The sequence below is a fragment of the Cololabis saira genome, chromosome 12, assembly GCF_033807715.1.
Source record: "Cololabis saira isolate AMF1-May2022 chromosome 12, fColSai1.1, whole genome shotgun sequence".
NCBI lineage: Eukaryota > Metazoa > Chordata > Actinopteri > Beloniformes > Belonidae > Cololabis > Cololabis saira.
Genome location: NC_084598.1, coordinates 31,561,344 through 31,577,682, shown reverse-complemented (window position 1 = coordinate 31,577,682; position 16,339 = coordinate 31,561,344). Strand labels below are relative to the sequence as shown.

Below are 16,339 nucleotides of genomic sequence, written 5' to 3'. Positions count from 1 at the left end.
GATATAACTGCCACTCTTGAAACAAGATTTGATTAATTGCTTTTTTTTTTTCTTTTTTTTTTTTTTACTCGAGCCTTTGTGTATTACATCATATGATGTGCCATGAAACCCACAATCATAACATCTCACGGAGGATGACAGAGTGGAAGACAGCAAGCCGCACCACCAAACAGCAGCTGACAAACTAAATTCATAATAAGAAAAATAAGGCTGCACTGTATTTCATGTGCACACACGCACCATGACACACATACGCTAACAGCCTGGCATTTTCCCATTGCACTCATTTCCCCCCTCAAACCTCTGTGCCAACAGCCAGCCTTCCTCTTTCCAAATGCAAATTTTGACCCCCTCCTGCTCAGTGAGGCAGGGCAGCACACTGAGCAATGAGCTGGAAAACTGGCTTGAGACAGAGAGCTATGAATTTGTCTTAAAAGCCCCATTCATTGCTTCTTGTCCTTTTTTTAACGGCTCCAAGTGTGAGACTCTGCAGAGGGTCCCACTGAGCTGAGTGCTGGTGAGGAGAGCCAGCCCGTGCTGTTGAAAAGATGTATAGGGACCCCGATGCTGTGGCTGAGTAAGCCTAAAGAAAATCTCACCGCAGAGCAGCCTGCTGAAACCCCGACAATCTATATCCAGACCACAGCTAGTCTTTAGTTTTTCGAGAAAAGGGATACTGACACCGACCATATTCGTTCCATTAGCCTGATTTTCTTCAGCAAGATTCCACAGATAATACAATCTTTTCTGATTGTATTATCGTATTCGCTAGGCACCAAAAAAATAAGAATCAAAGCAGTTTTGAGTTGGAACAGTATGTATTTGCTGCATATTGGTTACTGATGTCAGCAACGAGGGAAAGCAACTGACATTAGAAAAAAAGCTATTTTAAGACTGACAGGACTCAAACATGACATTCAAAATGAAGTGATAGGCATTTGGTCGCTGGAGATGAACCAATGCCAGTTTGAACTTGTGTACAGGAAGTGCATTACAATACCTGCTTGTACTCCCCTGACATTGCCTTCAGGCCAGAGAGTTTATGGACACTTCCACAGAACTGGATCAGTATGACAGTCGTTCACATCGTTTTGACACCAAATAAAAGTTTACTATCATTGCAGTCTTAGCCTTTAAATTGATTTTTAACTCCAGAAGAAGCAATCAAGTTAAGGCTGGAAAGTGTTTGTTGTGTCCTCACAACTAAATACACATTACTTCTAAGATACTGAAGAAACAAAACTGTTTGTATATAGAAGCTGATTCTCTCGTACGCCTTTGAAGACCTTCACTTTTCAGATGAGCGCGATGTCCATATACAGTAAATCTTGACACTAGACTGGCTGTAACGCCGTTTCACTGTGGGTGGGCCAGTTGCGTCAGGAACTAAGGTTACGTTCTCCTCCTCATGAACACACACATAGATCCTTTATGACGTAATTACTTGTTGTTCCAAAATAAACTCACACCAAAGAGTTTGAGACTTGGATACACTGAGTTTATATTGCATAGAAACACGTCTACGATTGGTTTCATCCAAGGCCACCCCCCTTCGCTTACCTCTCCTCTGTGACCCACATAGATGAAGGTGCACATGGGCTGGAAGGCCCCGGTACCACAGGCCAGCAGGTGGGTGCGGTTGTAAGGCTGCAGCAGACGAACAAAGTTTGCGCATTCCGTCTGCAAAAGGCAAATACACACAGACATGCATCTTCAGTAAAATAAACAGTTAATTTAAAGTACATCTTAGTTACTTCATGTTATTTTATGCCATTTTTGTCAGTGGTGTGGTGAAATTAGGGTTACTGAAGGAAATACAGTTTTAGCCAATTTTTCTTTGAACATTGGAATGTTTTTGTTGACATGAAACTTCTGCCCATGAGCAAGATGGAGGCATTAATAACAAAGAAATAGGAGGGTGCTTAAATAAATCACATTAATGCTCCTGTCATCCAAACTCTCATAAGTTGATGCACATGGTTTCGAAGAAGGACCTAAAAGATTTCTTAACAAGGTTTATTGACAGCATATGTCGTAATGTGGGCCAAGAAAAGGGCTTTGCCAGATGAAACGTTAGACTCCCCTAACAGCACTTGGATCTTTGATTGTCGGTTGTCAGCCATCAGTGGCATGCTAATGTTAAATATTGAACTGCATCCCATCCTTTTATTGGAGGGACTTCAGAACCACCAGTAATGCCTTTGTGCATGTGTAAGTATGTGGTTGGTATTTCCATAACTTTTGACATGAGCTGCTAATCTGGAGAAAATGACAAGGGTATGGCAGCGCTTCTTAACCACATCCTACCAAAAATAAATCTGTATTTGATGTCAAACATTTGGAGTGAAAAGGAAAGAGACATTAAATGTAGCAAAACAGAGGGAGAACAAAGAGGGAAAGAAAGGATAGACGGTAACATTTGTTAAAAAATGGACTGTAGAGGATCAAAGGTCCTAAACACAGATATAAGTGGTACACAAAGAATAAGAACAAGAGATAGAAGGTAAGGAAGCAAGTATCATGACATTTGAAGCTCCACAGTGACCCAGAGGAAGCATGACTACTTCCTTTTTCTTATCTGTAACAACAGCAGCAGCAGACAAACGTGTGTGACAAGAATAAAGAAACTGTCTGGTTGTCATCCCCTGAAGTTAACCAGGTCAAACTCATACGTGCACAATTGTTACCTAGAGTGTGTGTGTGTGTGAGGGTTTATAATAACAGAATATGCTAACCATGGACCTGTCTTCCTTGTAGGGATAAAAGTATAAAAAAAAAGTTTTATGGGTAGTGAGCCTGGTTGAGGTTTCAGAAAATTGCCAATGTTCTATCCATCCATCCATCCATCCATCCATCCATCCATCCATCCATCCATCCATCCATCCTTGCTTGTTGGGGTTTCAGGAGCAGCATCCTACGCAGAGAGGTCCAGACCTCCCTCTCCCCCGTCACCTGCTCTATTTTTCTCAGGGTGAATATTGGGGTATTCCCAAGCCAGCTGACATTATGTCTCTCCAGTGTGTCCTGGATCTGTCCAAAACACTTCCCTAGTGAGGCATCCAGGAAACATCCAGATGCCCAAACCACCTCAACTGGCTCCTCTGGATGCGGGGAAGAAGCAATTAAACTTTGAGTTCCTCCCGAATGACAAGAACTGACCGGACGAGTGCAGCCACCCTACGGAGGAAACTCATTTCATGTCCTACAGTATGTCTCCCACAGGAGGGCGGGCGTATGTATTGTGTATTTATATCGTAATTCCCCAAGCTGGTGTTTCTACAATGGAGATTCCCAGAAAATCTTTCACGTCATGTGTGGTCGTCGTAGCTCTCAAAGCTGCTGTCAGACTCTCGGTCGCTGTTAACCGTTTCCTCAAGTGCTTTGGCAGCATAGCAGACCTATTGTAAACCAGGTCGCTGCACTGTGATGCACAGGATACACCATTATATCGCCCCTCTTGGCATGACTCATTCCTTCAAGTTTCGGAATTTATATAATTTAAAAGATACTCTATATCTTTCAGAAGGGGGGCATTTATTTCCCTTTGTGATGTATTTTCATAAAGAGGATTCAAAAGGCCAGGCAGAGCCCTGCGGAATCAGGATATATAGAAACGTTTCTCCTTTTGATTTCAGCCCTCGAGGAGCCGTGCTGGAGATCCATGCGGTGTGGGCGACCAAAGAGTGGAATGAAATGTTGAAAAGAGGAAATATGTCTCTCCTCTCCCACTCTGGGATTTGGGGTTTTACAATCCTGTGTGGTCTTTCTGAGATTAAGTGGCAGCTAAGGGAGTGGTGTTGGGGTGAAAGCAAAGTGGTTTGATTATTAAAACACTGGAACAATTCATGGAGCAGTCTTCTAGCCAGGGTTGAAAATTGGAGAATAAATAGCTTGGGTCGGGGCACTCTGGTGAGCACAAATGCTTGCAATGTTCATTTATTAACCTTTTAAAATTAAGGGAGGATTGGCTGAGCATCTATACTTTTTCCCAGTAATCTATACACCCACTTAAACATTTAAAGTTGCCCCCTAAAGCCCAGTTGTGAGTTTTGGGGAAAGGTAAAAGATTGCATCTTAAACACTGTATTATTACTTCTTTTGAGGTATATGAATCATTACCATAAACAAACAAGACCACTGCCAAGACTTCTGGAAGCTTTCCCGAGGATTAACAATTCACAATGCTAAGAGTGATTTCTCTCACAATATGGTATTTATTTAGAGTGTATAACAGGAAGGCACTGAGCCTCCACAGCTCAATGGCGAGTTCAACAGCAGGTGAAGGTGCAATCTTCTAGTAATTTCCCACATGTTCAACAAAAGTCAAACAACTGTAGCCCCCTACTGGTTGAGGAATCATACCAGATCTGGTGTACGTTTTACAAGGCATATAATATTTAGGTAACAAATTGAATAACCAGTCTAACATTTATTTTTATATAAATTGTAGAGAAAACACCCGGCTAAAGGAAGCACAAGTTTTGATAAAACATGGTGGTAAAATTTGAAGAGCACAAGCAGATTATAACAAAATTCCCAGGGTTCTATGGATGGATGGATGGATGGATGGATGGATGGATGGATGGATGGATGGATGGATGGATGGATGGATGGATGGATGGATGGATGGATGGATGGATGGATGGATGGATGGATGGATGGATGGATGGGTTTGTAGCAAAGGCAAAGTAAAAACATACTGACGTTTCTGTGAATCACTCACATAAATGTGCTGGAAGCATCAACAGCGTTGATGTCCGTTGACTCTGAACATCAGCAAAAAAGAATCGAAATGAAAGTAGCTCAGAGTGGCTTCACAGCCGGTATGAGCAGATAAAATCATACATGGGGTGGGAATGTGTTGAAGCACCACCTTTGTTGTGTAGAGACATTGATGATGTTTTTTTGTAATGATAAAGGCATAAACAAGAGACAGTCCATAGGGTTAGATACACCCGTCATCAATGCTCCTGTGTGGGTTTATAGTTATAGTTTTGAAGCTGTGAGGGAGGGGAGGTTGTACATGTAACAAGTAATTGGATTCATATACATTGGATTTTAGTATTGACAAAGCATAACATCTTAACATGGTGGTGCTTCATTTAAAGAATCTGAACAGGATCATTCCTCTTCAACCTTTCTTCAGGACTTGGAACAGCAGTCATACACACACTGACGAAATAGTAGACTGTTTAAGAGCAAAAGTATGCTATTGGATCAGCGTTTTTTAGCTTTACTTCCCCTTTTACTCTGAATATATGCTTTCCCTTGGATGTGATTTGTGCTTTAACTTTCTTTATTGGACTATTTTGTTCTAACTGTTCAAAACTGCTTCCAGTAAGGCTTCGTTCATAAAGGTCGGTGTATCCTCCTTGGGTTGCCAGTCCATCTTCTGTCTAGCTGTGGTTCAGCTCTTTGTTCTTTGGTGACTTGTGTTGCCTGCAGGTTTGTTTCTAAGTTCCTGGATTTCGATTGTTCTGCCCTGGCAGCTCCAGTTTAAAATAAAGGACCTTTTTTCCCTCCTCTTGCATCTTGGGTCCAACCCCTATGAGTCTGACAAACTCATTTTTATATAATTTGTGACTTTCTGAACAAAGAGGAGACAAGTTTATCACAATACTGATTCTTTGTCAGTTAGAGATTTTTGAAAGGCTATATTTCATGAAAAAACATGATCTTTACGAAACTTTAACTAAGAAGGGGATGTCTTTAGTGAGACCAAAAAAATGGCCTTCAGTCTCTCAATCTTTAAATTCAGCCAATATATGAATTAATTACTTCAATCTGCAATCAGGTTTCATTCTTCTGAAGCAGTTTTCTTGACTAATTATCTGTAAAGCACTGTCATGGCAAAAAGCCTTTTCCAAAGAGACTGAGAGGATTTTTCCTAATATCGCCCGACCGCTCCCATCAAGTAACCAATCAAAGATGGGTTTCAGTCAAGAAAACCACAATCACCTACTTGCTGTCCAAAAAATAGTAAAGGCTGCTGCGGTAGCGTTTTCTCCATCTTCTTCTCATTATTAAACACAAACACAGGAAAAAAATCATGAAGTGTAAGTGGTGCAGAGGGAAATCCATATGCCAATGCTATAACTCTGGCATTGTAGGCTCAGTCACAGAGCTTTACAGATGTTTCAGCTCAAAACATTAACATTTCATCAACTGACTGATGCTCAACGCACAGTAGATAATTTAATAGCTGTGAAATGCATCAGATTTTCTGGAACTGCTTCAGTCGCCAGCACAGTCACTGATTTCAGCCACCATGAGGGAATTTCTTTCACATTTTCCATAATTGAGCTGATTAAATTTCAACAAGAACTCAAATTCTTATGGCCTCATAAGTCATTTGTTCAAAGGCTGAAATACAATCCACTGGGGGTGTCTATCGATTAGTGCCAGGTACTTCACATCTCACAACTAATCTGCCATATAAGACTTTTGTTAAATTCTCATGAGCCTTTCCACAGCAACGTAAATGTTATTTATCATGTTTTTTATTTTAATTTGTAAAGAAATGCTTATTGACGAGGCAGGAGAGGGGGCAGATAGAGCTATTATGCACATCACTTTCATCATGCAGGCACCAGTTTAAAACCAAGACAAAGCTACTGCTTTTGTTTTCAATCTGGTTTAGGTTGAAAGAGTAAGAAAGCAACATTTTACAAGAGATGCAATGACTTATTGACATGAGGAACATAATCTATAATGAATATTTTTAGTGTCAACGTGTCACTTAAAACTAAGTAATTGTCATGGACAAACAGGTCTTTGTGACTTGGCGGCATATTTTTATTTATTTAATCTATTACAGGAACTTCAGGGGGTAGTAAAGCGTGTGTCTGCTACAGTGAAAGCATGTAAAAGAAGAGAGGGATAGAAAAAGAGCATCTGAAACCAGGCGCTAACCATCTTTCTTCACAACCCTCATGTGGAACTAAGTTTCATTGCAGTTCCTCGACTGACTGCTAGATCCTGGCTGCAAAAGCGAGTCAATCTTCATTGACCTGCTGAACTTTAGAGCAGAAAAACGTATGCCTGGCTTAAAAAAAAAATGTTTTGGTATTATTTGTTTGATTTTACACCCATGACAACTTTGAGGGGGTGCATTTTTTTGTACCACGCGACGTGAGTTTATATCAAGCAATACACTTTTTTCTAATATTATTGGTGGTCCGCTCAGCCAATTGCTAGCCGTTATCACAGCAACCTTATCTGTAATTGTCAAGTTACTGCCCTTCGCAAAGCAACTGCCTATTTCTATGAACCCAGCGTCGGCTAAACACGATGGTCAGCCCGTTGCATTAACATGTTTAACGGTACATCCCACTGTAAAGGTCTGACGGCAGCTCTGAAGGAGCTGGTGGCAAAGCTAACTTTAATTGACATGCAATGGGTATGTCCCGTTGGCTTCCTGATCAACATGGACTTCAAAACCGGTCTTCAGAAAGCAATTGGTCACATGACAGAATGCTTTGTCCACTGGTTTTTACAGTCTAGGTCTGAATGGCAATAAGGGAACCAGTGAACAGGGAGGGAGTAAACAAACAGCACTGCTCAGCTGCATGTTGGTAATGCTGCTGAAGGCCCGCGGTACGAGGCCACGTTAGTCATCTTCATGGCTCGTACCGTCCACTGTGTGTGCGCTAGTGGTGAGTTACCTGTAAACAGCTGTTATTTCTAGGCAACATTGTGGCAAGGCACATGGTAAGCACGACTGAAATAATCAGCTAGTGAACTGTTGGAGAACTTTTTTTTTTTTTTTAAAGATTTTTTATTGCTTAGCTGTGTCTAGGCGATACAAATGTCATTAGAAAAAGATCATAACGAGTGCTTATAGATACATTCTTCTTATTAAGCCACTGTTTTTTTTAAATCTAGTCATACTAAAATTTCACAACCAGTAGAGGTCTCATATTCTTCAGAAATAATTATACAGCTATTTCCTGCAAACCCTGTGGGACAAAGACAGCCTGTTTTGATTTTGATTGTAAAATATTACAGAATTTGGTTAATTCCAAACATGAGAATAAAATACAGGGGTTATGATATTTATCTGACATTTGATATGATCATTCTACCCAAATCTGGGCTACAACTTGATCAAGGTGGAATTTATTTAGCATATTTAAGAATAACAAGGTTGACCAAAGTGCTTTACAATCAAACAGAAATCATAATTTTAAAGAAGGAAAATATAATTAAAAGCATTTCAGCAATAAAATCAAAATAGCAGCACAGTTGTATATTTGTCTGTGTCATCCTCTAAGCTGAATTGAAAGCCAAAGAGAAAAAATATGTTTTTGAATTGATCATAGCTAAAGTCTGAGTAGTGCAAATATGAAAAGGCAAGTCGTTCCACAGCTTTGGGGCCGCCCCTGCAAAAGCTCGATCACCACTGTGATTTAATCGTGGAAAGTCCAGAAACAACTGGTTGGTTGACTGCAGTGGTCTAACGGGTGTAGAGATTGCAGGAGTTTCTACAGATAAGAGGGTGCCATTCCATTTAAAACTTTAAAAGTCAACAATAAAATCTTGAAATCAATTAGGAATCGAATGGGGAGCCAGTGGAGGGATGCCAAAACTGGAGTTATATGATCCCATTACTTGGTGGTACATTACTTCTTCACTGTTATCACTTCCTTTGCCAAACCTTAATTTCCAAGTATGATGAAGAGACATTGGTTTAAACCCTGAACATTTTTCTACCTGGCTTTTATTAACTAAATTAGGCCAGATATTATCAAACTTCTCCTCAATGCTTTCCTATAATGGCTATCTTACTAGAAGAGGCAAATAATCACAAACAAAACAATAACCTACTTCCTTAATCGCACATATGCTCATTGCACAGATAATCCATGTTCTACTCTTAGTTTTATTTGTGCACTATATTTTATTACACTGACTCCCGATTTCACCAGTAACTAATCTGATTATCAGTCCCGATGGAAGCAGAGCATGAAAATAGACAGAGCTGAAAACTGTGTTCCCAGCCAGAGCAAGACGGCGCACGTTCAGATGAAGTCGGTGAACGCCTCCTCGCTGCCTGGTATTTATTTGTCTGAGCGGTGATTAATGATTGTGGAGGTCAGAAGGTTGTGACTCTGGGAGGAAACACTATCGGTAAAGACATGTTTAAGGTGGTAGACACTTGTCAGCAGAAGGCTGCGGACACAAATACAAGGAGATAAAAAAAATAGGGCACATGGGGGGGCAACCATGTTTTTCTTTACTTTTCCTTGATTTTTGATATAAAGGCGTTTTTTTTAAATTATCATTATTATTTTCTTCAATTTAAGGAATGCCTTGGTGTAGTTTATTTTTAGCCTATAAAACTTTCTATCCTTTAGTTTGAATGAATCTCCCTTTTTGTCTTTTCTTCTCATTATAAGATATACAGTATAACATACTAAAAGTCTCAACACATCACAAAGCACTTGTGAAGAAACATAACAAGAAGAAATCCTTCTTTTAGTTTTCAACTTCCTCTTTTTTTAATGCGCATCTGCGTTAACAGACCCTACTTGTTTGAGAAGTAACATGTGTGCTCATGCATGTGCTCATGCATGTGTTCTTGTGAGTGTTCGTAGTGGCCTGCGATGTAAATGTCCCAGAGTACAATAACAATAGTAACTCATTCAGTCTGACACCAAAAGACTCCCAGAAAACAAGAAACGTGAAAGAATGCAGGAGGACATATTGGAGCTTTACAAGACCTGACAAACATTTCAATCTCTTTCACTCAAACAGAAACATACTCTTTTATGACTCTTCTGGAAAGTGGTAGATAAAGTTACATGCAGCCTTAGAACTCTGCTGTAATACATTATGCTTCCTCGTGTCCGCTGTGGCGGCGCACTCATCTAGAACTGCGTGATCCCTGTGAGCTGTACGTAGGAAACACTTAATAAAACTGATATAAGACACCCCCGACACACCTGCCACTTCAAACGCAGAACATATGCATACACAGAAACACACAGCATCTAACTGGTTCCAGATGGAGGTGGCTGTCAGGTTTCTTGCTGTGAGCAGAAGAGGGTACAATAATCTGTGTTTTTACAACTTACAACAGTGTGTATTCATTGTTGTGTATGTTTAGAATCAATAGCTCCTACAAATACAACTATTACAAATGGCACTCAGTTTGTATTCCAACTGGGACCCAACTGGCTCAAAGTTTCTAGCTACGTCACCATCATGCTGGAAGCATCCTCAGCGTTGCCGTCTATCGACTTTTATTGGGGTGATGTCAGGCATTGTCTGAACTGGATCGTGGGATCTGTGTGTAGCAGTGGCAGCGTTTCATCCATCACAACTTGTGGACTTTTCAGCTTTTCATGCTGGTGGGGAGTGGCGGTGGGCCATAAGTTCCTGTTCCTGTCATTCAAAATGCCATTGTACAGAACGAGGAAGAAGACACTTCAAAAGAGTCCTTAAGAAAACTGATGGTGGACGTCACAGATCATTTGTCCAGTAATTACGGCCTATGATGGCTGCACAGCAACTGCTAGGCAGTCAAATTGCGCATGGGGGCAGGACTGTTTCAAAGCAACATGCAAGTGTCACTTGTGCAGCCAACAGGGGACAATGTGATTATTTACTTGAGCTATGATGAAGCTATGTCAGAAATCCTCTACGCTTGGTCATTGCCAAGCTCTGCTGTTTGAAACCCGGTTAAGAACTTTAAAACTTTCTATAGACTTTTGGGGCATGTAACTGAACCTATCACTGGATACCCTGCATATCAACCATATTAGGTACAGTTCTGACAAAGTGTACTGAATAATAAAAGCAGTTGAGTTACCTTGAACAAGCTTTTTTTGCAATCAAAAAGCTACTTTCCCAGGTTTGAATGCAGTCATTTACCAAAAACTTGTATCCCAAGCAACTTACAAGTGAGGAATACCATTCAAGCTTCAGTATTGTAACTCCAACGTCCCACTGGACACAAAAGTGCCACAAAAAGCCTCAGCTGAGCTAGCTGGTGTGAATTATAGTCATTCTAGTCAAAGAGAGAGGGCCCACCATCGGTGCCACAGTGGGTTTAGGAAGCATCCCAGAAGCAACAATTGCTCTGTTAAAGCTATGCGCTGATTCTACTTTGTGGGCTTGACTGCAACTCGAGTTGACAAGAAGTCAACCTTGAGAATCTGGTCAATTTTCCAAATTAAACACCACAGGATCCAACATCTACATTACACAAACCTGTGGACACTGCGGGTAAATAATCCAGAAGATCTCCAAATATGAAGTGCAGTTCAGTTTAGAAGTCCACGTGCATTTTATTTAACACCACTCATCTATTTATGCAAATTCCAGTATGGTGAAGACACAAACAAGGTAGGAATGGTAATGCCATATAATGTTCCTGAGAAGAATGCAATAGATGAGGAACTTAAACCATATCAGTCAAACAGACTCATGACTGTCATGAAATTCATGTTTAAACTGTAGGGTCCAGTTGCGAATGAAATATGTAGTTGAGTATCATCTGCATAACAGTGATACAAGAAGCCATGGAATCTGATGATTAGAACAAGGAAGGAGTCCCAATCTCAAGCTTTATCTGTGTCTACTGCATCCTCCTCCCTTGATGTAAAGATTTTTAGTCAATAAAATTCCATCTTATCATCTTCACAACTAGAAAGTCCTCATTTATAATCGCAATGAATGAAATTAATCTCTTTCCCCTTAGCTCAACTCTGTTTTTTTGTCATATTCATTAATGAAAAATATGAAAACCTCACATGAGAAGGACAACACCACTCACACAGTATGATACTAAGCTGTCAAACAAATCCATTTCAACTTTAAGTACCTTCTGTTGTTTTCATCACATTTCATCATTTGTGAAATGCTGTAAATCACCATAGTTTTCAAACTCCGTAATATGTCTTTCAGTAAATCCATGCAGAGGCTGGGAACACTGGGTCCTGAGTGGAGTAAGATGCAAGACCCGGCTGGTGAGCTGCCAACATCTTTCACCAACTTGACAAGTTGAAGTCATGGAGAGACCTGTTCAGAGGAAGTTTATAGGGGCAAGTAGAGAGCTGTTCAGCAGCTTGTGTCAAGTCACGTATTTCCCCTATGAAAAGGTGAAGTTGTTGCATCGTACACTCAAAGGTCAAGTTTCCGGAAACAAGAATGACATTCACACAAAGACTCTGCTGGTGTCAAGACAGGCCAGAATGGCAAATGAATAACTCAGCAGCCAGATGAGAAACAGTGCTGGTTACAGATTAGAGGTTGGATCGTAGGTAGGTGATCTCTGAATAAAAACTTGAGTGCGGGTGCACAACATTAAGCACAGAAACACTGGAAAATGAAAGATAGTGTGTTTGTTTGAAAAGACTGTGATGACAACTTTACAAGCAACTTTCTTTTAAACAGTTTGAATATTTGACCCAGTTGAGGTTGCCGTGAAATACATTACACCCAATTATATTTGAGTGAAAATTGTGTCAAACGCTCACCTGTTCTTTCCCCGTTTGAATGCAATCTTCCCTGTTGCCAGGCAACGGTGGCCAGTATAACTGTGAAGGAAGCGAAAAAGAAAAACAACGATCAGAGATAGGGAAAGACAGGACTGTGATGATTAATGGCCTCATAACAATGAAATTATGCAAACGGCAATCTTATCCAGCAATTTTGAAAACTGCAATTCCTTTGAGGGAACAAAATGCTTTGTGGGATGCAATTAAAGCACTACAATCAACCTTGATGTCATTAAATGTGAATTCTCAAGAAAAAATAATAATAAACGTAATGAAAATTAGAAGCAAATTTAGAAGAGCAGACTCTCCCATGATGAAACGGCGGGTGTGCACCAAGCAGCCAAAGGCTGGGGCTGGATTAGCAAAAACCTTGTCTGAGATAAAGCAGTTGTATTTCCTCATACTTTAATCCAAAACCTTCTTTTTGGGGGATTTTGATTGTAGTAGTGAAGTGGTAGGAATTTCTTCGGCATTCTTAATAAAATGTTTTTTGTGGGTAAAAGTTGCGTCTAATCCCTAAATCAATCATTATTGGTTGTTTTACTTGTGTTTTGTAATTTAGAGTTAAGTGGTTTTAAATTCCATCCTTATGTCAGTTAAAATATTTCTTTTACTGAGATATGCAATCGTCCCTCCCTCTATTAAAGGCATTTTGAAATCTGTCTTTTTGTCCCAGGCAATGAAAATAGAGCTTTAGCTGCAAATAAACAGGGGATCTGTGATAGACTGCCTTCAGAGTATCATGTCAAGATGATGTAGACCTTTAAATAAAAAAGAGAAATTAAAGGAAACAAAGATCTAAACGTACAAAACTCTCTTGAGCTCTCAATCCAAGATTTTCTTATTAAGAGTGTCACTAAGTCTTCCTCTTTTCTATTACAAACGTGATGAATCTCATATAACCATGAAATAGAATTTGAACCTAACACAATAAAACAAGTCAAGATGAAACGAACGTGACCCTGAAGTGGAAAGCTCAGTCACTGCTGAACCTCAGTGTTGTAGACAAGAAGTCTTTGTCTGATCTAAAAGGAAACTGCTTTTTGTTTTGGCTGACGAGGAGAAAAGCAACCGGAGGGGGGAAGAAATGGTCCACACATGCATTATTATGTCTTGTTGTGTCGGTGTGTGTGTGTATGAACAGCATTAGCTGCATTACATAAAACATTGAACATCCGTCACAAGTGCCTTGTTGGCCATAACTCGAGCCACGGGCTCCTCTTCTAGTCAGCACATGGATTTGATTTCAACAGTGAAACTGGAAGACAGACTATTTATTTTGTGCCATAAATCTGGAATCATCACGGACCGCCTGTAAATCAGAAGGTCTGAAAGCTGGTTTCCAAAATTACAAGACTCTAACTTTAACCTCAAATCCTATTGAATAAATGATGTGACAGAGGGAGACCATACATTTTTTTAAACTGTCATTTCTGAATGTAACGGCATACTGACGAAGATTTCCCAACGCACTCCCTTTGCTCCAGTGGTCACGTCAGCTATTGATGGATGGCAGTTCTTGATGCAGTGGTGTCTGAGGGATTCACGCTCACAGTGTTGAATTTCAACCAGCGCCCGCACCACCTGCACCACCTGCACCACCTGCACCACCTGCACCACCTGCACCACCTGCACCGGCCACATTGGCACGTTTGCACTGTAGAAGGAGAAATGCATGAATCCTTTTCTATGTCAGGGTGTGTTGGCTCTTGTTTGGTACTTTAAATCCAGGCCAAAGGAGAAAATCATCCATTTCGGCATGTTTGCTACTAAGTCCTGGCTCGTTTTGGTGATCACATATTTCACAGTTTGTGTAATCCAGACAATTGAGACTTATTCTTTGCCTTGAAGACGAACAGAACTGGGATGGCTTAGTTCACACAGGCTTTTTAACATTGAAATGATCAAAAGATACAACAGAAGAAACAGTTTAATGACGTCAACTGCGCAATGCAGTTTACTGAAATCAAACAACAATGTTGTGAAACCGCAGACATGGTAGCCTTTCTTTGCCAGAGTCACTAGCAGTGAGCATCGTGCACTGTGATATGCAATAGCATTGACAAGGCTGAGTTATTTTTATTCAGAACGCATTCAATACTTCTGTGGAACTCATTGTTTTAACTTGTGGCTGAATAATTCAAACACTTCAGCATTTCTGTCAAGCTTGCTTGAAATATGTATGTCATACCAAATATTTGAAGCATTTTACCTCTTTGTAACCCCAAGTTTGTTCTGCTGATTTAGTTTACCATGGAGTTCCTCCCACTCAGCATGTCATATGGTTGTTGCTTCACACGGTACGTTCTTTTCATGCCTTTGGTTGCACCCCTTTTTTTTTTTTTTTTCTAACAAACACATATGGTTTTTGGAGCATTATTGAAGTAAAATGACTTGGTTGTGGTCGTGATCAATAACAACAGGGATGTAATAAGGGATTTTTCACTAACCTGCACAAACAGAGCAATGACACCAGTTTTCTTTAACCGAAACAGTCTTGCCAAGCGTGAACACACCCAAAGAGATCCTACGCCTACTGTTGCTCTTCAAAGACTCACTCTTTAGGTATTGCCTTGGTACAAAAATCAGGGCTTTTAAAAAAAAATAATAGAAGATATGTTGAGTTTTTCTTTCAGTATTTTATGCAGGGAGAGTTTGTTTATAAAGTTGATATACTGTATGCAACTTTTTTGAAATGTTGTTCCACCCTTGGACCAACGGGCTGGATGGCCTCTTCAATACTTGACCTGCTTTTGTCTCCAAGCTAGTTTCCTGGAGTGAAGAGCCATCAAAAACAATGAAAAAATTCATTCCTGGAAATAATCATAAAAGACTAAGACCCACCTACTGTAAAACTAACCTTGAGGGGAGGGTGAGTCTCACTCCAAATGTTTCTTAGCATGTTCCTGTATTAATGTGTGCCTGTCAGAAGGCCTGCTTCAAACCCAACTCGTACTTGGCATGCCTGACCGACACTGATATAGTGAGAAATAAGCCCTAGCCCAAACCTGGCTGACAATGATCTGATTGAGTGTTTTCTTCAATATCCATGCATCACCTACAAGTCTTAGTCCACATGTGTGGGAAACTATGACCAACATCCACCTGCCACTCTCAGTCACACCTCTATTTATTATTTTAAACTGTAAAGAAGTCTTTCCAGATACCCCTTAACATGAAACAGACATTTCTAACTGCATAAAAGGTCTTTCTTACAGAAAAACAAAGTGAGAGGCAGCCGTTAAACAGCAGAGATGCTAAACATGCTGCGATCATCAAAGGAAGTTGACATTAATCAAACCCTGAATTATACTTTGCAATCTTACATCCAGGTCCAGCTGACTGATGCAGGCAACAGCATGAGATGTGATGAAGGCATTTTGTGGTAAGATTTTACACTTTAACTTAATACATTTAAATGAAGAAGAGAAAGTTAGGCTGGATTAAAGGGTATTCTACACATGCCAATCATGTTAATATTGACTGGAAATGCCATTAAGGCTGAATTTACAGGACTTGAGTTACAGGAATGAATCATGAGCAGCCGACTGTCAGAAGACGACTGTTATGTGTGAACGACACTCACCATGGAGTCATTTCCAACTGCCCATGGGTATAGCCGAACGCTGTAAGTTATTAAGTGAATCCCCATTCAAACTACAACCGCTGAGAGAGCAAGAAATGAACTGACGGACAGAATGCCACAAAGTGAGTGGGAGGCGCCACAAACCGGAGTCCCTACTTTTTCATTACATGGTTTTCAATTTGCCTCTTGCTCTCTGTAGCCCCAATGCCTACATGTGCTAATCCATTCCTTCACCCTTTTTGGTTGTCTT

At 40.3% G+C, this 16,339-nt stretch overlaps 1 protein-coding gene across 1 annotated transcript in view; it reads right to left on the bottom strand.

Moving 5' to 3' along the window:
* sema3bl (sema domain, immunoglobulin domain (Ig), short basic domain, secreted, (semaphorin) 3bl) overlaps positions 1 to 16,339 on the bottom strand; it is a 102,628-nt gene that overhangs the window by 50,824 nt on the left and 35,465 nt on the right. The window contains exons 3-4 of the mRNA XM_061736603.1: positions 12,483 to 12,542; positions 1,561 to 1,680 (exon numbers count right to left, since the gene is read on the bottom strand). Coding sequence (XP_061592587.1) covers positions 1,561 to 1,680; positions 12,483 to 12,542 — 180 coding nt within the window. The remainder of the gene's footprint in view (positions 1 to 1,560; positions 1,681 to 12,482; positions 12,543 to 16,339) is intronic.